Source organism: Nicotiana tomentosiformis, chromosome 5, assembly GCF_000390325.3.
Source record: "Nicotiana tomentosiformis chromosome 5, ASM39032v3, whole genome shotgun sequence".
In the NCBI taxonomy this organism is placed as follows: domain Eukaryota; kingdom Viridiplantae; phylum Streptophyta; class Magnoliopsida; order Solanales; family Solanaceae; genus Nicotiana; species Nicotiana tomentosiformis.
This window is the reverse complement of record NC_090816.1, coordinates 99,886,366-99,913,522: the sequence shown is the minus strand read 5'-3', so window position 1 is coordinate 99,913,522 and position 27,157 is coordinate 99,886,366. Positions and strand designations below refer to the sequence as shown.

General features: G+C 39.3%; 1 protein-coding gene and 1 long non-coding RNA gene across 2 annotated transcripts in view; both read left to right on the top strand.

Moving 5' to 3' along the window:
* Positions 1–11,883: 11,883 nt before the first annotated feature.
* Positions 11,884–27,157, top strand: part of LOC104117725 (protein LUTEIN DEFICIENT 5, chloroplastic) — a 33,564-nt gene continuing 18,290 nt past the window's right edge. The window contains exons 1-2 of the mRNA XM_009628811.4: positions 11,884–12,273; positions 12,365–12,530. Of these exons, the coding sequence (XP_009627106.1) occupies positions 12,177–12,273; positions 12,365–12,530 (263 nt within the window). The 5' untranslated portion in view covers positions 11,884–12,176. The remainder of the gene's footprint in view (positions 12,274–12,364; positions 12,531–27,157) is intronic.
* LOC108948782 (uncharacterized) lies at positions 12,537–17,050 on the top strand. Its single transcript, XR_001973557.3, has 2 exons — positions 12,537–16,802; positions 16,947–17,050. It is a non-coding gene; the product is annotated as an uncharacterized lncRNA (long non-coding RNA).

Below are 27,157 nucleotides of genomic sequence, written 5' to 3'. Positions count from 1 at the left end.
AACCGTGGATCTCTGTCTGATACTATGGATGATGGTATCCCGTGTAGGCGCACTATCTCATCAATATATATCTGGGCTAGCTTGCCCGTAGAGTAAGTCATACTGATCGGCAGGAAGTGAGCTGACTTGGTCAGCCGATCAATAATCACCCAAATGGCGTCATGTTGCCTCGCAGTCTTCGGCAATCCAGAGACAAAGTCCATGGCTATCTCGTCCCACTTCCACTGTGGTATCTGAACTGGCTGTAAGGGTCCTGCTGGTCTCTGGTGCTCAGCCTTAACCAGCTGGCACACTAAGCATTTAGCCACATACTCAGCGACATCCCTCTTCATACCTTTCCACCAATAGTGTGGGCGGATCGTCCTGTACATCTTCGTGCTCCCTGGGTGCAGGAAAAAAGGTGAGCTATGCGCCTCCTCCAAGATATCATGGCACAGGTCACTGTCCTGAGGAACACATACTCGTCCCCGGAATAGAAGTGTGCCATCCTGGCGAAGGTTCAACTCCTTCTGTGTCATCAAGTACCTCAAGCTCTTATGATCCGTAAAGATCTGGCACTCCCCCCATACAAGTAATGTCACCATATCTGAAAAGCGAAGATAATGGCTGCAAGCTCTAGGAAAGAAAGTGGCCGTGAGGTTACAAAGGTCGTGACTGAGTCTTGGTTGATTAGTTTGCCTTTTCTTGGTCTGGTGTGGCTAACAGGCGACAGAAGGATGACGGCTTTTTATTGGGAACGTAGCGTAGAAAGGGGTTCTTCCGCAGTGAAGCAAATGATCTAGCCAATCATTCTTCTACCGATTATCCAAGTTCGGTATTCTGTAAGTTCCTAGGTCATATCGAAATGACTCCATTGAGAGTAAGATCTGTTCGATATGTAAGTGGTATAGTCACTACCTGTAAGGCAAGCCCCATAGACACCTTACTACTTTCTAAGCTTTCTCTCTTGTCTCGCCAATCTAGTATTGCCATATAAGAGAACTGCCTTTATGGGTAGAATATCTTTGAAAGATATCTTTCCCTTCTTTCACTACGCCCTTTCACTCTTGAACTACTTGAACAAGGAGGGCAGGGGGTGCTATCGTATATAAGAAAAACTGCTGCATTTTGGCAGCGGTTAGCTCTCTCTCTAACTAGAAATTTGATAAGAGAAGTGCGAAAGGATTGCAGGCTAGATTCAAGGTATGCCAGTTGTCCACGGAACTTTCAAGATTGGTTGAGTCTTAAGTGTACTTTAGTAAGAGTATGAAGGATCTAGTGGCCGTAATTATCTGTCCACTCAAGGCGTTGCAAGCAAATGGTTTTTGAAAAGCGTTAGAAATCGTGGTCAACATTTTTCCAGTGCTTCAGCGGGCTTTGGCCTTTTTTTGTTATAGGTATTTAACCGGTTCGGAAGATAAACTATCAGTCAATGACGTTGCCAAGGTAGATGTTTTTCTTTGCCTTTCAAGATATTGCGTATAAAGAGAAAGATAGCCAGTCCTCTTGGGCGGCCGAGAGTGTTATGTAAAAAGGACCAAGGAGGATCCTATCCTAAAGGAGAAGGAGGAGGAGTAGGAGCTAGCTTTAGGGGCGGAATCGAAGCGAAGAAATTAGTTCATGCCACGACGATCTATATGGAAGGGAAGTTTTGTTGATGCATTCCTCTTGAGAATGAAGAAGAAGAGAGATCCTCTTTTTAACAGGAAAATTTGGTCACGTAGATCTTCTATTTCGCCGGAATTCGTTGATTGCTCCGTACGAATTTACAATGGAAAAACTCCTGTTCGTTGTAAGATTACTGAAGGAAAGGTTGGTCATAAATTTGGAGAGTTTGCTTCTACACGGAAACGAAGACCTTCGAGAACAAATATTGGACCGGGAAGAAAAAAGGGGAAAAAGTAAAGTCTAAGCGCATATGGCACGAAAAGGAAATCCTATTTCGGTAAGACTTGATCTGAATCGTAGTTCAGATTCAAGTTGGTTTAGTGAGGGCGACCGCGAAAGTCACCGAATGGGTCAGTCTTTTAGTTCTCCCAGATTATAATATCAAAGGAGGACGTTGCAGATGCCCGGGGCGGACACGACTTCTTCTAAGGCTAGAAGACCACTGGAAGACACCCAGGACTATAGCATGTCGTGAAAGAAGCACACTGGACGGGCGTGCTTCGACCGTGTCTCCGGGGCACAGTTGAATGTAGATATCATGAACGCGAGGTGCAGGATACCAGGCCGAGAAACCCGGGCAACCATTCCCCTATGTGCCAATCGCTAGCGCATCCAGGGCCCCGGCGCCCAGCTCAGCTGGAGAGGCCTAGCCTGATCTGAGAAGTGCTAATTCGGTTCGGATAGACTTCATTCAAGAATGCCACCGCCCCGGGAATCAATAAGAAAACAAGTGCTAAGTTTCAGATCAGTGAATAAACCGAAAGGAAAGAAGAGACCTTTCTCGCTCAGCGCCTAAAGCGCACTATGCTCCGCTTCAACAAATGAGAGTTTTCGGTGGAACCGGTGAACCACGCGAGCTGGTTAGATGCGTGGGACAGAGGGCTCGTAGTACCTGCTAGCGCGGCTACGCAGTGGAAGGGAAGGAGCCTAAATCGACCCCCTTCTTTTTTTCAAAGAAAAAAGCAGTAAGGAGTAAGGAGATTAAACTCTCGGATGAGACTAAGCAGCTACCGACCGTTCCGACGCGCCCTTGACCTATTTTGATTAAGACCAAAAACCTATCTCTAAAGTGGAGCCTAGTTTAAGCTGTCAAACAAGTGATGATTGAATGAAAGAAAAACCACTAGTAGGGATATGGATGGAGTCTCGCTCAGTAAAGAGAGTTGTAGGATTCGTAAAACAGGAGAAGAGCCTTTACTTTCAAATGACAACTGCTTCTTCCTGCTGCGAGGGCCTTGAAACCAAACCGCCCCCCGCCCGATCAAGTACCTGTTGCTTCGCTGGTAGGCCTACTTAGGTTAGGGTTCCAAACCTCAGTTCTTACCAACCTCCGGTGTGTAATCTACATCTTTCTAGCTAGAACTCGGTCGAATAAGAATCATTGATTCCCTCTGCTGTCAATTTCTTATTCATTCATTGCGTTCGGCCGGTGCTCCTTTCTCATCTCAAACCATAACTACTCTGAACGTTAGGGAAGATAAGGGAAGACCGCCTGAGCGAAGCGACCGAAGGAACTTGACTTATCCGAACCGAACGATAGCGGCTTAAAGCGTTGCCTATCACGAGCAGCCTCGCTCCTTGATCGGCGGGGAGGAGCATCTCAAAGTATGGGGCAAAGGATGTTGCGTTTTGACTTTGTCTCCCGGGATCCACCACAGGTTGGGTTTGAGAGCCGTGTGATGGGTGACTATCCAGCACGGTTCGGAGAGCACTTTTAGTCTGCGCTGGTGAATGGAAGCCCCCCCTATCAAGCAAGAAGGAAGCGGCTCTTCCCACGGCGGAGTCACCATTGACTCTATTTATTATTATGGTAAATCAGTGTATCAAGATGTCAATCTGAGATCTTATTTCGGTTCGATACGTCCACCTACGAGACTCACCTTTGGCTTTCGTCTCGGTAGGTGTATTATTATACATTTTCCCAAAAGAACATTCATTCATTTCTTTCTTCCCCGTCGACCACGACGACTGAAACGACGCGAAAAATCCAGACCCGTAAAGGAGAAGGGCCGGTGGGGGGCATTTGGGAAAGTCGGGCCGATCGGGTGTCTTCATTCAAGCGACGGTACAGAAGAAGAACGAAACGAAGTGAGAGGCCGGGGGGCAGGGAAAAGAGTCGAGTCGATCAGGCTCGACGATCGGGAGAAGCAAAACGAAATCAGGATTTGGCCGAAAAAGAAGCAAGGCTATGGATACCATGACCGATCACCATCGATAAAGAAGAATCTTTCTAAATCACTTCGTGTCAGCGGGGCCTTCAAGCATCCGAAATACGCCGGGATTGAAAATGACATAGCGTTCCTGATAGAAAATGACGACTCCTTCAGAAAAACAAACTTATTCAAGTTCTTTTTCCCAAAGAAGTCCCGCTCCGACCGCCCGACGAGTCATCTACTTAAAAGGACCCTCCCCGCAGTCCGCCCTTCCTTGAATTATTCGGTCATGCAATACTTATTGAATACAAAGAACAAAATTCATTTCGACCCCGTCGTAGTTCTCAATCATTTCGTGGCACCGGGCGTGGCTGAACCATCTACGATGGGGGGAGCTAATGCACAGGGAAGAAGCTTAGATAAAAGAATACGTTCTTGCATCGCTTTTTTTGTAGAAAGCTCGACCAGCGAGAAAAAGTGTTTGGCCGAAGCCAAAAAGAGGGTGACCCACTTTATTCGCCAAGCGAATGATCTTCGCTTCGCGGGAACAACAAAAACCACCATCTCGCTCTTTCCTTTCTTCGGTGCTACCTTTTTTTTTCCAAGGGATGGGGTTGGGGTGTATAATAACCTTTTTTTTGAGGATGCCCGGGAACAACTCCTAGGTCAATTAAGGATAAAATGTTGGAACCTCATGGGTAAGGATAAGGTAATGGAATTGATAGAGAAATTCATAGACCTAAATAGGATAGGAGAATTGATAAGGGGAATAGAGATGATGATAGAGATCATACTGAGAAACAGAAGAATTCCGTACGGGTACAACTATTATTTGAACGAAGTGAAAAAAATGCGATCTTTGTTGTATAATAGAACAAACACTAATACCTTAATTGAATCGGTCAAGATCAAATCTGTTTATCAAAGTGCTTCTCCGATTGCTCAAGACATCTCTTTTCAACCGAGGAACAAAACAAGATCATTTCGTTCCATTTTTAGTAAAATAGTGAAGGATATTCCATTAGTAATGAAAAAAGGGGTGGAGGGGATCCGTATATGTTGTTCAGGTCGATTAGAAGGTGCAGAAATAGCTAGAACTGAATGCGGAAAGTATTTCGCACGATAAGGAAAGAAAAATGGGAAGTTTATCCTAAAATGACATGTAACCTCTCGAAGATAAGTATGGGTGTCATCATACCGATCCACAAGACTCTACTAGACACTTGCTCATGACTTGTAGAATCTATGAACCTAGAGCTCTGATACCAACTTGTCACGACCCAAAATTTGACTAGCCATGATGGCACCTAACCTTACCCACTAGGTAAGACAAATAACAACAACACGATTCAATTAATATTTAACTTACTCTTATACACTCCCTAGGGACTGGTAGTACAAATCATGAGTCTCTAAGATTTGAATTTACAAAGTTGGTGTGAAATAAAATATATCATCTGTTTGAAATATACATGAACAGATTAATAATTCTAAAGCTACCAAGAATAAGAGGCAATTGTGACTGGATCACAGGTACATCTTCAAGATTGCTCCCGTCATGCACAGCAACATCAATATCCAAAATCTGCACGCAAGGTGCAGAAGTGTAGTATGAGTACAACCGACCCCATGTACTCAATAAGTAACAAACCTAACCTTAGGTTGAAAGTAGTGACGAGCTTGTACCAAGGTCAGAGTCCACACCAATATCCAGTAACATCTCATAACAATCTAATTAAAGCAGCACAAATAATAACTTAATAATAAAATGCTCAGCTCGTTCACAGTTTCGGAAAAATAAATATTTTCTTTTCAAGTATAATAGTAAACTCAATTCTTTTCACTGAAATCACCAACATATGAGTAAGTCTGAAAAACTGTGAGTTTTTCCAAAATCTTTCTTCTATAACAGGAAATTTCATTTTTCAAATGGCATGAGGAAAGTACATCTCTATGCCTACATGTCAATGTGCACGCCAATGCAATGCAACATAGTGATAAAACCATAAGCATACTCTCAAAGTATAAATTCACTCAGTCCTCCCAGTCACTCAATACTCTCAGTCAGTCATGCCTCACAGTCACTCAATCCTCCCAAGTCACTCGGCACTCGCACTCGGCACTTGCACTCAGTAGGTACATGCGCTCACTGGGTGTGTGTAAAGACTCCGATGGGGAACCTTCATCCTAAGTGCTATAGCAAGCCAATCATGGCATAAATTAATAAAACACGTTGGGGCGTGCAGCTCGATCCTATAAACATCCTCACCATCAGGCCCTCGGCCTCACTCGGTCATCAATCTCTCCAGTCTCTCGGGCTCAAAATATTATGAAAATCAGCCCAAAAATGATGATATGATGTATCAATAAATAACAACAGAGACTGAGATATGATATGCAATGAATGAACATGACTAAGTATGAAACTTGCAATGTAAGCAAATAACTCAATAATAGTAATGACCTCAGTGGGTCCCATCAGGATAAGCATATAGTCTAGACATGGTTTCTAACATGAATCACAGCTCGATAACTCTAGTACGTAGAGATTCATGATTACAAATAAGTTCAGGTAACTACACAGTACTACGGAAATAAATGAGTCATAGTTCACACGGTGCACGCCCACACGCCCGTCACCTAGCATGTACGTCACCTCAACACCAAACACATAACACGTATAATCAGGGTTCATACCCTCAACTCCAAGATTAAAAGATTTACTTACCTCGAACAAGCCAAATCCAATACCGAGCAAGCTGTACAATACTCTAGAAATTCCATTCCGCGCGTATCAACCTCCGAACGACTCAAATCCTGATGATTTCCTTGAAAATCCCTCAATAAAAAAATTGCCACAAATCGAGCTTTCTTAATTCATCTCTTTAGTGATATTAAAAACTCCCACTACTCTTACAACTTCAATCTACATCAACATAATTCAATTGGACCAATATTAGTAAACAAATTTCCAGATTTGGTCATTTAAGCATTTTATCAAATACCTAGTAGGCATGAATCTCTACATATCTTAACCATAGAATTAGTTCATCTAACTACTACCATTTACCAATAATTTATAACTTCCAGCATCACATACATGACCATCCATCCACACCCAACCAACAAAATTCCATCAAATAATAACCTTTCAATCTCTACAATGGTTATGTATTTAAATTGGGAACATATTGCTTCCAATCACCATATCATAAGTTCTAATACTTAATTTATACTCATATTCCCTTAATATATCCATACATGTAAGTCTAAGGGTGTAGGATTACCTTTTGGAAGAAATCTTGCAAATTCCTCCTTTGAGTTCTTGAAGAAATTTCTTAAAGATCTACGTATTTTATGTGTAGATCTCATCAATACTAGTGTAAAAATAATGGAATTTTACACCAAGATAATGGAAATTGCTTACCTTGAATATGGGAGGAGTTGGTGGTCTTGAGAGAGTGGAGAAGAGCTCCAAAATTCGTCCAAATAAAATAGGGAAAATGAGCTACGAATTGGTTTAAAAAAAGCTGGAGTTGGTCCATGCCCGGTCTGGTGAAGTGACCCTCATTTCGCTGTCCACTGCATGCAAGAGAAGGCAGGATCCGCGCCCGGTCTGGCGAAGTGACCCTCACTTCGCTGTCCGCCAAAATAACTGGGTGATCTAACTTTGGTAATTTGATCATAACTTTTAGTAGGAATGTCCAAATGACGAACGACTTGATGCGTTACAAACTAGACTCAAAGGGCTACACTCTAGGTGCAAAATTCATGGAAAGTATCTTCACATTATGAGAGTTATACCCGTCCAAAGGTAGGTGTTGTGCAAATTAAGACACCTTTTTTGCTTAATATTTCCAACTTTCGCCAATTAGTGTCGAAACCTTCTAGATTTTTCCAAATGCAAATACGGGCATATGCTCAAGTCTAAAGTCACCATCTGGACCTGACGGAACTATCAAAACTTCGATCCGAGGTCGAATACTAAAAAGTCAAATTTGGTCAATTCTTTCAACTTAAGGCTTCCAACATGGAATGTATTCTTGCGAATATGTTCTGAAACATCTGAAAACAAAACTGATGATTCATACACGTCATAATACATCATATGAAGCTATTCAAGACTTCAAATAGTTGGAAGGAGCATAAATATTCAAAACAATAAGTCGGGTTGTTACAACTATGATACTCACATGCTATATATCATATATTGACTGGGTATATGATATCGAGAACTCTGTTAGAAAATTTAAGAAGGACCCTTTGAATTTATTTTGAAAAATAAAAAAAATACCAAATTTAACTATATTGTTACATTATACTATATACTGTAATCGTATATTGTTGTAATAAATTATACACTATTGAATTAAGTATTATATCCTAAAATGGTATATAATATATTATTTTGGTATATACTACAAATTAGTCTTTTTTGCTAGTTCAACTCAATTTCAACCTAAATGTCAAAAATAAATTTACACCAAATTGACAAACTTTAGCCACAACCTCCAATCAAATATTTCAGAATAAATATTTTGGTTTAAGAAAACAATTGAATAAACATGAGAACTCCGTTGAAAAGTTGAAAAAGAACTCAATGAAAATTTCAAAAAATTCTAAAAGGACCTAATTGAAATAGTATAATGTAACAGTATACCTTTAAAATGAATCAATTTGGTATACTGTACAAATTCTTCTTCGCTAGTTCAACGTAATAAATTATACACTATTGAATTAAATATTATATACAAAAATGGTATATAGTATATTATTTTGGTATATAGTACAAATTAGTCTTCTTTACTAGTTCAGCTCAATTTCAACCTAAATTTCAAAAATCTACTCCATAATTTCCACCAAATTGACTCAAACTTTAGCCACAAATCAAACTAAATATTTTTGTTTAAGAAAAAAAATTTAAAAACCATGAGAACTCCATTGAAAAGTTGAAAAAGAACTCAATAAAAATTTCAAAAAATTCTAAAAGAACCAAATTGCAATAGTATATTGTTATATTATATAGCATACTGTAACAGTATACCATTGGAATGAACTCTACACTAAAATGGTATATTGTATATCATTTTGGTATATAGTATAAATTCTTCTTCGCCAGTTTAACGCAATAAATTATACATTATTAAATTAAGTATTATATACAAAAATGGTATATAATATGTTATTTTGGTATATAGTACAAATTAGTCTTCTTCACTAGTTCAACTCAATTTCAAACATCTACTCCAGAATTTCCACCAAGTTAACTCAAACTTTAGCCATAACCTCCGATCAAATATTTCAAACTAAATATTTTGGTTTAAGAAAAAAAAAATTAAAAAACATGAGAACTCCATTGAAAAGCTGGAAAAAAACTCAATAAAAGTTTTAAAAAATTCAAAAAAGACCAAATTATAATTAGTATACTGTTACATTATATAGTATATTGTGACAGTATACCGTTGGAATAAACTATATACCAAAATAGTATATAGTATACCGTTTTGGTATACAATACAAATTCTTCTTCTCCAGTTCAATTCAACTTTAACCCAAATTTAAAAAATTTACTGCAAAATCTTCACCATGAGAACGTCATCTAAAATTTGAGCAAGGACCAAAAAATTTTGAAAATCTAAAAAATGGTCCAGTAGTTTTTGAACCCCACTTGTTTTCTTCATGATTTTTGGCTCACATTAAGTTTCACAATAGAAGCAATATCAATTTCAGTCGGCAACACATAAAAGCTCAAAAATACATAAAAGACACAATAATTCTATCGATGTTTAACTTCATTAACACTTAACCATCGATAACCATGGCTAGTTTTTCATGTTCGTTCATCTACCTTCACCAGTAGCATCCCATTCCCCTAAAATTACCCATGCTACATATTAATAAGAAGGAAGAGATTTGGAGAAGTTAGGGTTGGGTAATAAAGAAGATGGAGAGAGAGAGAGAGAGAGAGAAAAAGAGATTAGAAGAAGAGTTTTCCATGATTTAGGGAATTGGGAAATTGGGTAGGAATATATTCTCGTATGGCATGTAGTTTTTGTAATTAGTTTTAAAATGGGTGAAGACGGGTAATGTTTTTTCGTTTTGTAGGTATATGACTTAGTTTCCTCATTAAAAAAATAGGTTGGATAATAAACTTTTTAAAAATGGGTCAAATATGGATAAGAACCATATTATCTGCTTAGAAAATGGATACCAATGGATAACTAATGGGTTTAACTTTTATATTTGTAAGGCCTCAAATTGGGGTTCCTCAAGTTTGGAAGACTAGGAATCCTCCCAAAAGTGATCATATTCAAGAAGCTATGGATCCATATTATCCGCCGGTTAATGTATTTTTTTATCAGTACTAAATATGACTCGAGTCGGATAATTTATCTGTTTTTGCTTGACTCATTTTTGATCCGCCCATATCTGACCTCACCTGTCCGTTTGACACCCCTAACCATGAGTATTACACTTATACTGGTGCTTTAATCACTACACTATTCTCTGAAAGTGTCTCCTCGATTCAACGTGCAATAGAAATGCAAAACCAGTTATACCTGTTAATCGGGCCGGGCTGACCCGTTTACAACCCGATTCAACCCGGGTCAGGGCGGTACTGTAGCGTGGGGGGAGGGTTGGGACGGGTTGGGCGGGAAGCGGGTTTCAAACGAATAGTTTTTTGATATCGGTGCACCGGAACCCGCTAAGCCCGTTAACGGGTTTTTAACGGGCTACAGGCCGGTACAGCCCATTTTTAACGGTTTTTTTTTGGACTGTTGCCAATGGTCAAATTCAAATATTGTAAATTATCCTACTATTGCAAATGGTTTAGTTCATATTACTGAAATTTCTCTTTTACTACATAATTTGAAAGAGAAAGAAGGATATACTTCTGTTGTTGAATCTATGCTAGATAAGTTTAAAAAATATTTCTACCCAATTTTCCCTATTTACCTAATTGGTGCTATTTTAAACTTTTCTATAAAAATGGTCACTTGTCGCCAATTAATCACTGCTTTATATTCTTATATGGATATTGGACCAACTGAAACTCCTGATATTGACACTTGTATTCTTGATCTACACAAATATTTAGAAACATTATATAATTATTATGCTAACATTGTTGATGCTTATTCTGTTGTAGATGCAAATATTCCTTCTTCTGTAGCAACGCTTTGAAAATTCTAGTGTGCTTCAAAGATTGGATAAGATCAGAACGACGAAATCAAGGGCGTGTCGAGGTAGATGAAGCGGAGGACCAGGAAATTGGAGATATAATGGTTTATGGTTCTGATTCAACCAATGCCGGAAACTAAGAACCTCGTGTTGACATGGACGAACTTATAAAAATGATGCAAAGCATGTGATGTACTATTTGTTTGTTTGTTTGTTTGTATAATTGTTGTAAACTTTTAATTTGCAAGTTCAAAAATAACAAAATCAAAAAAGAACTTGCAACTTAATTTGAATTATTATATATTATTCAATAAAAATATCAAATGAAAGTCTTCGCAACTTGATCCTTACATATTGCCTATTGGTCTTATTAAATAATTTTTTGTAGCCACTTACTTTCAAATTTCAATTTTAAAATTATAAAATTCAAATTTCAAATTTAAAACTTTAAACTTCAAAGTTTAATTCTAAGCCTTAAAAGTTTGCAAACACTTAAGTATCAATAACATTGAATAAGAAAAATAAAATTTATTTTTAAAAATAAAATAAAAAATTACATGGGCTGCTAACAGCCCGCTAACAACCCTCTAAGCCCGAACCCGGACGGACAAAAAAAATTTGAAAAAGTACAGCCCGCTAACAACCCGCAACGTTACACGAACGGGCTGGATTTTTTTGTGTCCAGCCCATCCCAACCCGTCCGTTAAACACCCATAAGACCAGTACATCCCTTGAAAAATAAAAGAGAATTTGAAAAGTCATCTTATAATTATACGATGTAATTATCATCAATTCTTACTTCTTAAAAATTAAAGAGTGTAATTACTTTAAGTCCAATTTATAAGTAATTACTTGACCAGATAAACAAGCTAAAATTGTATAATTACACTTAAAACTTTCGAAACATGGCCTAAATTTATATGAATTCGGGGCAAATAATGACAAAACCTCTCGGCAAATTTAACCTCCTACCAAACATTGGGTAGTCCAAATTTCCAATCTTTAATTAGTTGGCCTTAACCAAAACAAAGATACTTCGGACGGCTGGGAGTATCTTTACACCAAAACGGTCCATAAGCCAAAGCTAACTATCCAAATAAGATTCCTTTTCTCCGTTTTAGCTGCTTTTAGCGGTTGCCTTTTTAACAGCACAAACTTCACTCATTTGATACACTCTCCATTATCATCATTTTCATGGCAGCTTCTGTTCCACTTCTTCAATTCCCAACTCACTCCCTTCACAAAACAACACTTTCCAGATTCAGACCCACTACTTCTCCTAAGTTCAATGGTATCGTCATTCTTTTTCTCTTTAAGCTATTCCATTTTCCCATTTTTAGGTAGAAAAATCATTAATATGTTATTTTTTTCCTCTTAATTAGGGAATTATGGGTATTGCTGCACAATTAGGTGTAATTCTTCAAATGGAAGAGAGCCAGAGTCGGTAAACGAAGGAGTTAAGACTGTGGAGAAGCTTCTAGAAGAAAAACGGAGAGCTGAATTATCTGCTCGTATTGCTTCTGGCGAGTTCACTGTTGAACAAACTGGGTATCTTCACTTACACTTCTGAAAGAATTTCTTTTTTGTCTTTTTCTCTGCTTTACTGTAGTGGATAATCTTTGTATGGTTTATAGTGGTTTTGCATATCCTTCAAACAATTTAATCATTGTATATGTAAAATTTTGAAACCAAATCTAGTATGAGAACATCCTCGAGTAATTAAAAAAGGTAGCTCGGTGCACTAAGCTCTCGCTATGCGTGGTCTAAACCACACTGAGTCTTATTTATGCCGTCTAACGTTTCATTTCTTTAGGAGTCTGGTTCCGACCTCCTGGATGGTGGCATGCTCCTCGAGTAATAAGTGTAAAATTTTAAAATCTGTCTAAAGGAAGTACATTTTGAATTTAAAGCATGAAGGAAGCTCTTCCAACCAATGCTAGTGGTAGTTTATTCTCATTTGGAATTTTACCCTTTGTTTGGAAAGAAGGGAAGGGTAGAAAAAGGAAGGTAAATTGTGAGAAAGCGGAAAAGTTATTGTTTCTTTCATTTGGACAGAAAAGAAAGTTGGGATAGAAGGAAACTATTAACTTGTACTAGTCAGTGTTGTGAAGAGCGTGAAGCGAGGAAAAGCGACAACTCCCATTTCGCTTAAAGCGAGAAGCGAGAAGCGAAGCGCTCGCTTTTTTGAAGTGAAGCGGAATTTAAAAAAAATAATATTAAAATAAATACTGGGCAGCATAAAAATAGTGAAAGAAGAACTGGACTATTTCAACGAAGAGGAGAAGACTGAGAAGGAAGAACCGAAGGAAAAAAAAAAATTCGCCAGCATTTCGCTGCTATTTGGACACTGAAACAGTGAAAGAAAAAGAAAAAGAAGAAAAAGAAGAAGAAGGAAGAAGAAATCACATACCTGTTGCTGCTGGTCGTATGTTGAAGTTGAAAAGTGTACAAGACTTGGAACCCTAGTCGCCTCTTTCTCTCTGTTGCTGCTGGTCGTATGTTTTAATAAAAGAACACCTTTCCTTTTTTATTAAATAGGTTGACAGGTGTTTAAAACAAAGAAGCGCTCACTTCGCTTCAGCGCTTCTCGCTTTTTAGTGGGAAGTGCACGCTTTTGCCTACCTGAGTCGCTTCATATAGCAGAAGCGGTCATAGGGTCGCCTCACTTCGCTTCTCGCTTTAAGCGAGGAAGCGACCGCTTTTCACAACCCTGGTACTAGTTCATCCCACTGTATGTAGACGGACTGTTTTAATTGTATGGTTCTTTCATATTATATACTTGGTGTATTAATGTCTATTTGAAATAGATAGACAACTGTATTAAAGTATAAACCTTAGAAATCTAGATGATCATATATATCATCGGACATGGGTTTTTTCTCTAATAGAAAAAGAAAAACAAATACTTTGAGGGAAATTCATTGATTAAGTTTCTACAAAGTCAGGGGAGCCTCTTGGTGATTTTGGGAGACAAAACAATTGGTTGGACACCTAATTGCCTCACAATGACTCAACATGATCTTGCCTTTTCATGTTTATATCAGTTATATGGACTCTCCACGTGGACCCATTAGGATGCAACGGTCTATATCTTTCGATATATAAAAACTAATCAAGGAAAAGGATAATTCTTTGAGAATTGAAGATATGAGCATATTGTTAGATAGCCATGCAGATTAGGCAAGGTCAGCTCCTAATAGATTCTCTACTTTCGGATGATGCGTTTTAGCTGGAGCTACTTTGGCATCTTAGAAGAGCAAAGCATAGTTGCTAAATCTAGTGCACCAACAAAATATTGGAACATTGCCACGGCAACTTGTGAACTTATACGGATCAAATAGGTGCTCAAAGAATTATAACAGTCAGATAGAACTTTTCTTTGAGAATCAAGTTACTCTTCGTGTTGCATCAAATCTGGTCTTTCATGGGAGAACTGAACACATAAAAAATCGATTCACTTTTTCGAAGAAAAGGAACTAGAGATATCGTCATAGAATTCGTGAAGCTAATAATCAGTTTGCAAATATATGTTACCAAGTACCTCACCAATCTCTGAATCAGACACGTGACAACTTTAGTGCATATGACATGTGGCATTAGGTAGAGTGTTGGAGAGTCCAGTGTTGAAACTTGAAACTAAGTGTAAATAGTTAATACTCAGTGTAAGTACCCAACATCCTGAATATACAATCATGTTACTATTTTCTCAAAAGAAGTGTACCTACAAACTACAAAAGGAATGAAGTGTATAACAGTACTCTTCACTCATTCTCTCAATTCTTTTCCGTGTGTCTCGTATTTTTCACATGCTCAATCATAATGGAATTTGGAGCTCCTGATGATGTCAATTCACATATTATCTAGTTGACTAGTTCTTTCAGGGTTCCCCTCTCAGAGAAAATGTTTTCTTATTCAGATATCAGGAAACGAGTTCAATGAAGCACTATGCTTTTTCTTTTTCTTTTTTTGCTAAATAAATAAATTTTATTGATAGTTGAGCAAAAACCTGTATACTAGTGGTATACACACACAAAAAAGAACCTACATAACGGATGATTTTCTACAAACGACACCTAATCATCTGTACAGACAGGAACCTCATGGGTGTACCAAAAAACAATAAGGTACAAGAGGCTATTCCTTAACTGTACAAAATTACTACTGTACCCCTTCAAAAGCCCTCATATTCCTCTCTTGCAACCCACATAAGCGCAAGTGGAGCAACCTTCCACGCACTACGCCTCTTCCTTCTCCTCCCACGGTTCTAGTTGAACAACATCTCTTTTACTGTGCCGGGTATCTTCCATTCTGTACCAAACAAACACAGGATTTTTCTCCATAACCGAGAAGCTACCGGACAATGAAGGAGTCCACATCTTCACCTGATCTCTTACACATAAACACCAGCTTACATAAGTAATTCTCCTCTTCCTTAAGTTATCAGCCGTCAAGATCATCCCTCTTGCTGCTAACCAAGTGAAATACAGTCAAATCTCTCTATAACAGTCTTGTTTGTTCCGGTATTTTTTAGCTGCTATAGAGAAGTATTGTTAGATAAGATATATATAACATAACATAAAAGTCGGTTTCGAGAAAAGCTTGGCTTTTATAGTGAATGGTTGTTATATAGGGATGTTGTTATAGAGGGTGTTTGGATTGACTTTTAAAAAGTAGCTTATAAGCTAAAAGCCAAAAGCCATAAGTTGTTAATACCCAACTTTTGGCTTTTGGCTTATTTTTGTACTTTTCATGCCTAAAAGTAAGTGCTTTTAAGCACTTTTTATCATTGCCAAATACCTCAAAAACTAGAAAAGTGCTTAAAAGCCAATAAGCACTTAAAATAAGCCAATCCAAACACCCTTATAGAGAGGTCTGACTGTACCTTTCTTGGAGCTTTAGGAATCCAAATGGAACAATGTGGAAAGGCTACCTTCTCTCTCATCAAAAGGTTCTCATAATATGACTTAACAGTTTTTTCTTGTTAGAAATATGCTTTAGAAGCTGAAAATAGTAAAATTATTTTACTGTTTCAGCTTAAGAGTTATTTACTGCAGTAATTTATTTTGAATTTGAAATAATTTTGAACTAGTCTTTAGGAGTGAACTAGTCTTTAGGAGTTTGTCATTTTCAGCAGATTTTGTGCTGATTTTTAGGTATTTTAAGTTAGTATTTCTCTTATAAATTGTAGTCCAGATGCAGTGAAATAATATAGAATTTTAGCTTCAGTTCTTTAGAGTTCCTTTTACATCTATTCTAGTATACTGCTTTTATTTTCCTGTCATCTTCCCCTGTTATTTCTCTTAGTTTCTCTTTTCAAGAACCAACAATTGGTATCAAGAGCCATATTCTTAAGGGACCTAAGTAAAATCTTTTCTTGAGTGAGATGGAGACTGAAACGAGTTTTTCTCAATTGGCTCCTCCAGTCTTTGATGGTGAAAATTACCAACTGTGGGCAGTAGGAATGGAGACTTACTTGGAGGTTTTAGATCTTTGGGAGGTTGTGGAAGGGGATTATGATGTTCTTCCACTGCCTAACAATCCCACCGTGGCCCAGATCAAGAGTCACAAGGAAAAGAAAACCAGGAAATCAAAGGCGAAAGCAACTTTATTTGCTAGTATGTCTGCAACAATTTTCACGAGTTATGACTCTCAAATCAGCAAAAGAAATTTGGGATTATTTGAAGGAAGAATATACTGGAGATGAAAGAATACAAGGCATGAAGGTGTTGAATTTAATAAGGGAATTCGAGTTGCAGAAAATGAAAGAATCTGAGACCATCAAAGAATACTTCAGATCGATTGCTTGGCATTGTTAACAAGGTAAGGTTGCTTGGTACTAAATTTAAAGATTAAAGAATTGTTGAAAAAATTCTTGTTACGGTGCCTGAAGTATCCATAACTACCTTGGAAAATACAAAGGATTTATCCAAGATTACCTTGGCAGAATTGTTAAATACATTGCAGGCACAAAAGCAAAGGAGGCTTATGAGGCAAGATGGTACGGTTGAAGGAGCCTTGGCAGCCAACCACAAAACTCAAAGCAAGGGTAATAATGCAAAGAAAAATTACCCACCTTGTCAGCACTATGGAAAAAAAGGTCATCCACCGTTCAAATGTTGGAAGAAGCCAGATGCAAAGTGCAAAATTTGCAACCAACTTGGTCATGAAGCTGTAATTTGCAAAGGCAAATTTCAGAAGCATGAAGCAGATGCACAAGTCGCCAATGAAGAAGAAGAAGAAGAAGATCACTTGTTTGTGGCAACTCTTCTTTCAACCAAGAAATCTGATATTTGGATGATTGATAGTGGTTGTACAAACCACATGACATATGACAGAAATCTTTTCAAAGAATTCACGTCTATGGGAAATAAGAAAGTCAGAATTGGGAATGGTGATTAACTGATTATATTCTTGTAAAAGGAAAAGGAACTGTTGCAATCCCAACAAATTCAAGTACTAAGAAAATTTTAGATGTTCTTTATGTTCCTGATATTGATCAAAATTTATTCAGTGTTGGACAACTAATAGAAAAAGGATTTAAAATATCCTTTGAAGATAAACATTGTTTCATTTATGATGTAACTGGACTTGAGATTTTAAGGGTTAAAATGAGAGGTAAAAACTTCTCATTTGATCTAACAAAAGATGAAAAATGGAGCCAAAATAATCTACAAAGTGCAGATAATCCTCCAACTGAGGACATATGTGAAAATGAGGCAAAGAAGAAGTTGTCAATATTTCAGAAAAACAAAATTTGGAAGAAAGTTGATAAGCCTCAAGGCAAAATGCAAATCTGGAAGAAAGTTGACAAGCCTCAAGGCAAGATGCAAATGAAGCCGAAAAAAGATCCAACTTATTTCATTGACAATCTTGAGATGCAGCAAAATAGAAAAGTGAACTCAATTTACTGCAAGTCCAAAGATCAGTTGGCAGATTTACGTACAAAGTCGCTTCCAGTTAAAGGTTTACAAGGCATATATTCAGAATTTGCAGCTTCAAAAGTAAGGAGGAGTGTTAGAAATATGCTTTAGAAGTTGAAAATTCTAAAATTATTTTACTGTTTCAGCTTAAGAGGTATTTACTGCAGTAATTTATTTTGAACTAGTCTTTAGGAGCGAACTAGTCTCTAGGAGTTTGTTATTTTCAGCAGATTTTGTGCTGATTTTTAGGTATTTTAAGTTAGTATTTCTCTTATAAATTGTAGTCCAGATGCAGTGAAATAATATAGAATTTTAGCTTCAATTCTTTAGAGTTCCTTTTACATCTATTCTAGTATACTGCTTTTATTTTCCTGTCATCTTCCCCTGTTATTTCTCTTAGTTTCTTTTTTCAAGAACCAACAGTTCTTTATTGAGGCCAAAATTCATGAACTTTATTAAGGTTGAGGAGGTTGTGGGGGCTATGCGTAAGACGAGCAAAGGAAGAGCAACCGGGCCATAAGTGATTTCGATAGAATTTTGGAAGAGTGCGGGCAGGACAGGTCTGGAGTGGTTTACTGGGTTGTTTAATGTCATTTTCGTACGGCAAGAATGCCCGAGGAATGGAGGTGGAGTACGATAATCCCGTTGTACAAGAACAAGGGTGACATTCAGAATTGCAACAGCTACAGGGGTATCAAGCTGCTGAGCCACACTATGAAAGTTTGGGAGAGGGTGGTGGAGGTACGAGTGAGGAGGAGTGTGTCTATTTTCGAGAACCAATTCGATTTCATGCCGGGGCGTTCGACCCTAGAAGCCATTCATATCGTGAGTAGATTGGTTAAGCAATATAGCGAGAGGAAGAAAGATTTGCATATGATGTTCATCGACCTCGGAAAAGCATACGACAAGGTCCCAAGTGAGGTTTTATAGAGATATTTGGAGGCTAAAGGTGTACCTGTAGCATACACTAGGGCGATTAAGGATATGTATGATGGATCTAAAACCCGGGTGAAGACAGTGGGAGGAGACTCAGGACACTTCTCAGTCATGATGGGGCTACATCAAGAATCAACTCTTAGCCCATTTTTATTTTCCATGACGATGGATGTATTGCTGCGTCACATTCAAGGGGAGGTTTCATAGTGCATATTATTTGCAAATGATATAGTACTGATTGACGAGATGCGATGCGAAGTTAACGCTAGGTTGGAGGTTTGGAGGCAGACTATGAGTCTAAAGGTTTTAGGTTGAGTAGAACTAAAATAGAATATCTGGAGTGCAAGTTCAATAAAGTAATTCAGGAGGCTGACATAGAAATGAGGTTGGATTCACAAGTCATCCCAAGAGAGGAAGTTTCAGCTACCTTGGGTAAATAATACAAGGCAATGGGGAGATCGACGAGGATGTCACACATCGTATTGGAGTGGGGTGGATGAAATGGAAGCTAGCATCCGATATCTTGTGTGATAAGAACGTGCCACCAAGACTTAAAGGTATGTTTTATAGAGTAGTGGTTAGATCGATTATGTTGTATGGGATGGAATGTTGGCCAGTCAAGAACTCTCATGTCAAAAAGATGAAAGTGGCGGGGATGAGGATGTTGTGATGGACGTGAGGGCATACTAGGAGTGATATGGTTAGAAATGAAGATATTCAGGGCAAGATAGGTGTTGCCTCCGTTAGATAGTTATGTACATAATATGAATTAGTCCTAGTCCCACATAGAATAGGAGTATGATATGTATTGTATAAATAGGGCTCATTGTATTATAATTAAATAAAATATCAGTAATAGATTTTTTTCCCGTGCATTCTCATGATATCCGAGCAATCGTGAGAGATTTATCATTGTGCATATATTCCAACGACTCCGGGAAGAGAAATCAGTCAATCAGAAGTCTTTTTCCGGCAAACACAGGTCTGCCGCAAGTAAAAAGCCACTATCCGTCAGTGTTGCAAAAACCAACACCACCAGGAACTAGATCAGAGCTCGGCGACCAACCCTTAAAAAATCCTCCGGCAGAAAAGGAGGCACGCGCCCTCACGCGCCGCCGAAATAATTTCTCCGGCGAAGCTCCGACGTCCACGCGTCGGCGCGTGAGATTGTTTCCGGCTAGATTTTTGGAAATTTTTTTTAGGACAATGTCTTCTCCTCGCAAATCCGAGCCTACACATCCAATTTAAATCATGTTCCGACCACTTTTATATTTTTCCGACGTGAACAGAAATTTTCCGAAAATTTCTGTTTTTTTCCGGTACAGCATTATAATGGCATTCGTATCAGAAGCCTAACTCACAATCCGTTGGATTCAATTCATTGGATCCAATCCAAATGGTTTCTTTACCGGATTATATTGAGTTCCTTCAGTACAAAGCATGTAAACAGACATCTTTAGGGATAGCTTCCGTTGTTCAAACAGATAGTAGCGTGACTTGTGTCTCTCAATCTTCAACCTCTGAGTTTTGGGTCATTGATTCAGGTGCATGTGATCATATTTCTGGTAACAAATCTCTTTTCACTACTATTTCATGTTCACAATCTCTCCTAACAGTCACAATAGCCAACGGGTCTCAAACCATGGCAACTGGAATAGGTCAAGCAAGTCCACTTCCTTCCTTACCTTTAGATTCAGTTCTTTATGTTCCCGGTAGTCCTTTTAATTTCATAGCCGTTAGTCGCTTAGCCAAATCACTTAAATGTTCTTATTTATTTCTTGATGACCTTGTTTTTATACAGGAACACAGTACAGGGCGGATAATTGGTACCGGGCGTGAATCAGATGGACTTTATTACCTTATCCTTGTAAAATCACATGGACTCACATCTTGTCTTCCTTCAACAACTTGTCCTGTCACTGATTCACCAGATTTATTACATAAACGGTTGGGACATCCCAGTTTGTCAAAACTTCAGAAAATGGTACCTGGTTTACTTCACTTGTCCACTCTAGAGTGTGAGTCATGTCAGCTCGGTAAGCATACCCGCTCCCATTTTTCTCGCATCTTGATAATCGAGCAATCACCTTTTACTCCAGTCCATTCAGATGTTTGGGGTCCTAGTCAGGTCAGTTCTAGTTCTACCTTGGGATTCCCCTACTTTGTCAATTTCATTGATGATTATTCCAGGTGCACTTGAATATTTTTGATGAAAATCGATCTGCGTTGTTTTCTATTTTGCAAACTTTCCAAGCTGAAATTCAAAATCAATTTGGGGTTTGTATCCGCATATTTCGTAGTGATAATGTCCTAGAGTATTTGTCTTCCCCATTTCAGCAGTTTATGAACTCTCATGGGATTATTCATCAAGTATCTTGTCCGTACACATCCCAACAAAATGGGGTAGCTGAAAGAAAGAATAGACATCTTATTGAAACCGCTCGTACCCTACCCATACAATCTCATGTTCCGTTGCATTTTGGGGGGATGCAGTTCTTACATCTTGCTATCTTATTAATCGTATGTCATCTTCAGCTATCCAGAATCAAGTTCCATTCTCTGTCCTGTTTCCCCACTTACCTTTGTTCTCTCTTCCACCCCGTGTCTTTGGGAGCACGTGTTTTGTTCATAACCTTACTCCAGGAAAAGATAAGTTAGCTCCTCGTGCTCTCAAGTGCGTATTTTTGGGTTACTCGAGAATGCAAAAGGGATATCAATGCTATTCTCCTGACCTCTAGCAGTACCTTATGTCTGCTGATGTTACCTTCTTTGAAACTCAATCATACTTCACAGGTCCAGGTAATCACTTAGATATTTCTGAGGTGCTACAAATTCCATCTTTTGGAGATTCAGTCACTATCTCCCATTCATCTTCCTCTATAACTCCAGCTTCACCACCTACAGCTCCAGCTCCACCAGCTCTAGCTCCAGTTCCACCGCCTAGTCTAGTTCAACCTTCTACAGCTCCACCACTTCTCACTTATCATCGTCGTCCACGCCCAGCATTAGGCCCAGTTGATTCACGTCCTGCACCTGACTCTGCAAATACTGCGGACTTGTCTCCTCTTAGTCAACCGATTGCACTCCGGAAAGGTATACGGTCCACACTTAATCCTAATCCACATTATGTCGGTTTAAGTTACCATCGTCTATCATCACCCATTGTGCATTTGTATCATCTTTGTCATCTGTTTTCATCCCCAAGTCTACAGGTGAAGCACTGTCTCATCCAGGGTGGCGACATGCTATAATTGACGAGATGTCTGCTTTACATACGAGTGGTACTTGGGAGCTTGCTCCTTTTCCTTCGGGCAAATCGACTGTTGGTTGTCATTGTGTGTTTGCAGTCAAAGTTGGTTCGGATGGCCAGGTTGATCGACTTAAGGCTCGTCTTGTTGCCAAAGGGTATACTCAGATATTTGGGCTTGATTACAGTGATACTTTCTCTCCCGTGGATAAAATAGCATCAGTCCGCCTTTTTTTATTCATGGTTGTTGTTCGCCATTGACCTCTCTATCAGTTGAACATTAAAAATGTTTTTCTTCACAGTGACCTTGAGGATGAGGTTTATATGGAGCAACTACCTGGTTTTGTTGCCTAGGGGGAGTCTAGTGGCCTTGTATGTCGGTTGCGTCGGTCACTCTATGGTCTAAAGCAGTCTCTTCGAGCCTGGTTTGGTAAGTTCAGCACTGTTATTCAGGAGTTTGGCATGACTCGTAGTGAAGATGATTACTCTGTGTTTTATTGGCATTCTACTTCAAATCTCAGTATTTATCTGGTGGTTTATGTTGATGATATTGTTATTACCAGCAATGACCAGGATGATATTACTTTTTTTTTTTTTGATAAGGCCAGGATGGTATTACTAAGTTGAAGCAACATCTCTTTTCAGCACTTTCAGACTTAGGATCTGGGCAGATTAAAGTATTTTCTAGGTATTGAAGTCGCTCAGTCTAGCTCAGGTATTGTAATCTCACAATGGAAGTATGCCTTAGACATTCTTGAGGAGACAGGAATGACAGGCTGTAGACCTGTTGACACTCCTATGGATCCGAATTCTAAACTTCTACCAGGACAGGAGGAGCCGCTTAGCGATCCTGCAAGATATAGGTAGCTGGTTGGTAAATTAAATTACCTCACAGTGACTAGACCTGACATTTCCTTTCCAGTGAGTGTGGTAAGTCAGTTCCTGGATTCTCCATGTGATAGTCATTGGGATGCAGTTGTCCGCATTCTTCGATATATAAAATCAACTCCATGCAAATGATTATTGTTTGAATATCAAGGCCATGACCAAATTGTTGGGTACTTAGATGCTGACTGGGCAGGATCACCTTCGGATAGACGTTTTACGTCTGGATATTGTGTTTTAGTAGGAGGTAATTTGGTGTCTTGGAAGAGCAAGAAACAGAATGTGGTTACTCGGTCTAGTGCAGAAGCAGAATATCGAGCAATGGCTATGGCAACATGTGAGCTAGTTTGGATCAAACTTTTGCTTAATGAGTTGAAATTTGGTGGGGTCAGCAAGATGTAACTTGTGTGTGATAGCCAAACTGCCCTTCATATTGCATCAAACCCGGTGTTCCATGAGAGAACTAAATACATTGAGATTGACTGTCACTTCGTTAGAGAAAAGATACTCTCAGGAGATATTGCTACAAAGTTTGTGAAGTCAAATGATCAGCTTGCAGATATTTTCACCAAGTCACTTACTGGTCCTCGTATTAGTTACATATGTAACAAGCTCGGTACATATGATTTGTATGCACCGGCTTGAGGGGAAGTGTTAGATAGTTATGTGAATTAGTCCTAGTCTCACATAGAATTGTCTGCCCCGTACTGCGGACCTGCATAATAAGATAGTAAAGGCATTCTGATTCATGTCCTGTACTAATTGTCTGCCCCGTACTGCGGTCCTACATAATAAAAGAATCATCAATAAAATATATACCACAATGGAGGGCACGAGTCAAACGACTAACAGATGCAAGACTAAAAGGACAGCCAGGGACATAAAGAACGGAATCTAGGGTGATAGAAGACAAGGGGTTAGCTTGTCCAACTCCTTTTGCCTTAGTTTGATATCCATTGGCTAAGGTAACAGTGGGAAGAGACTGTGAATATACAATATTTGACAAAAGTGATATATTACCAGAGATGTGATCAGAAGCGCCGGAGTCCATGACCCATGGGCCAAGAGTGCTAGACTGGGAAACACAAGCAAAAGAATTACCAGTAACAGAAGTATCAGTCTGAGCAACTGAGGCTACTTGTGGAGATGTCTGCTTACTTGCTCGATACTGAAGGAGCTCATTATATTCTTCTTTAGATAAAGAAAATCCTTGGTTACCTGGAGTCTCGGTCTGAGCAATGTAAGCATTTTTGGGTGGACGACCATGTAAGGAATAGCACATTTCACGAGTGTGTCCAAGTTTGTGACAATAAGAACACTTGGGTCTAGATCTTCCAAAACGACCTCCTTCTCGTCTATGCTCCATAGTTTGAGATGCCCGAACACTCATTGTCTAGGATGCAAGAACTGAGGAATCAAGTATCTGTGATGAGATCACTGGTGGACTTGGTGCTGCAGCAAGGCGGAGTAATCGAGAGAATAATTCATCAATTGTTTGGTCCAGACTAGCTCACATGTTGCCATAGCCATTTCTCGATATTCTGCTTCTGCACTAGACCGAGCAACTACATTCTGTTTCTTGCTCTTCCAGGATACCAAATTTCCTCCTACTAAAACACAATATCCAGACGTAGAACGTCTATCAGAAGGTGATCCTGCCCAATCAGCATCTGAGTATCTAGTGATCTGCTCATGACCTCGATCCTCAAAGAGTAACCCTTTGCCTGGAGCCGATTTTATATATCGAATAATGCGGACAACTGCATCCCAATGACTATCACAGGGAGAATTCATAAACTGACTTACAACACTCATATGATAAGAAATGTCGGGTCTAGTCACTGTGAGAGAATTTAATTTTCCAACCAGCCGCCTATAGCTTGCAGGATCGCTAAGCGGCTCCCCCTGTCCTGGCATAAGTTTAGAATTCGGATCCATCGGAGTGTCAACAGGTCTGCAACCTATCATCCCCGTCTCCTCAAGAATGTCTAAAGCATATTTTCTTTGAGAAATAACAATACCTGAGCTAGACTGGGCAACCTCAATACCTAGAAAGTACTTCAATCTGCCTAGATCCTTAGTTTGGAAGTGCTGGAAGAGATGCTGCTTTAGATTGGTAATACCATCCTGATCATTGCCAGTAATAACAATATCATCAACATAGACTACCAGATAAATACAGAGACTTGAAGCAGAGTGTCGATAAAACACAGAGTGATCAGCTTCACTACGAGTCATGCCAAACTCCTGGATAACCGTGCTGAACTTACCAAACCAGGCTCGAGGAGATTGCTTTAGACCATAAAGTGACCGACGCAAGCGACATACAAGGCCACGAGACTCCCCCTGAGCAACAAAACCAGGTGGTTGCTCCATATAAACCTTATCCTCAAGATCACTGTGAAGAAAGGCATTTTTAATGTCCAGCTGATAGAGGGGCCTATGACGAACCGCAGCCATGGATAGAAAAAGGCGGACTGAAGCCACTTTAGCCACGGGAGAGAAGGTATCACTGTAATCGAGCCCAAATATCTGAGTATATCCTTTGGCAACAAGACGGGCCTTAAGTCGATCAATCTGTCCATCGGGACCAACTTTGACTGCATAAACCTAACGACAACCAACGGTAGATTTACCTGAGGGAAGAGGAACAAGCTCCCAAGTACCACTTGTATGTAAAGCAGACATCTCGTCACTCATAGCCTGTCGCCATCCTAGATGAGACAACGCTTCACCTGTAGACTTAGGGATGGAAACCGAGGACAAAGAAGATATAAAAGCATAATGGGGAGATGACAGACGATGATAGCTCAAACCGACATAATGATGATTAGGGTTAAGTGTGGTCCGTATACCTTTCCGAAGTGCAATCGGTGTACTAGGAGCAGGGTCCGCAGCAGGAGCAAAGTCAGGTGCAGGACGAGAACCAGTTAGGCCTGATGGAGGATGCAAACGACGATGATAAGTCAAGAGTGGTGTTCCTGTGGCTGGGGAACTAGGGGGAACAACACTAGACTCCTCAACGGTTGGTATAGATGAAACCTCTGTGGTCGAAGGTGGAGGAGGAGCTACAGTAAACTCCTCAAAGGTCGGTATAGGTAAGACCTCAGATATATCATGGTGGTCAGCAGAGGTAAAGAAAGGTTTAGACTCAAAAAATGTGACGTCAGCTGACATAAGGTACCTACGAAGATCTGGAGAATAACAACGATATCCCTTCTGAACACGAGAATAACCAAGGAAGACACACTTGAGAGCACGAGGAGCTAACTTATCTTTCCCAGGGGCTAAGTTATGAACAAAACACGTGCTCCCAAAAACACGAGGTGGAAGAGAGTATAAGGGTGACTGGGGAAACAATATTGAATGCGGAATCTGATTCTTGATGGGAGATGAAGGCATCTGATTAATCAAATAACAAGCTGTGAGAACTGCATCGCCCCAAAAACGCAACAGAACAAGAGATTCAATTAGAAGTGTGCGAACAGTCTCAATAAGGTGCCTATTCTTTCTCTCAGCAACCCCATTTTGCTGAGGGGTATAAGGACAAGATGTCTGATGAATAATTCCTTGAGAAGTCATAAACTGCTGAAATTGAGAAGATAAATATTCTAAGGCATTATCACTGCGAAAAATGCGAATAGAAACACCAAATCTGTTTTTGATTTCAGCACAGAAACTCTGGAATATAGAAAATAACTCAGAACGATCTTTCATTAAGAAAAGCCAAGTACATCTTGAATAATCATCAATGAAACTGACAAAATAACGAAATCCCAGGGATGAACTGACTCTACTAGGACCTCATATATTAGAATGAACCAAGGAGAAGACAGACTCTGCATGACTCTCAACACTACGCGAAAAGGAGGCTCGGGTATGTTTCCCAAGTTGACACGACTCACAATCTAATGTAGACAAACTAGGCACCATCTTCTGAAGTTTGGATAAACTCGGATGTCCTAAACGTCTGTGGATTAGATCTGGAGGATCTGTAACTAGACATGTTGTGGAATGACTGAGTGAGTTAAGGTAGTAAAGGCCTTCTGATTCACGTCCTGTACCAATTGTCTGCCCCGTACTGCGGTCCTGCATAATAAAAGAATCATCAATAAAATATATACCACAATGGAGGGCACGAGTCAAACGACTAACAGATGCAAGACTAAAAGGACAGCCAGGGACAT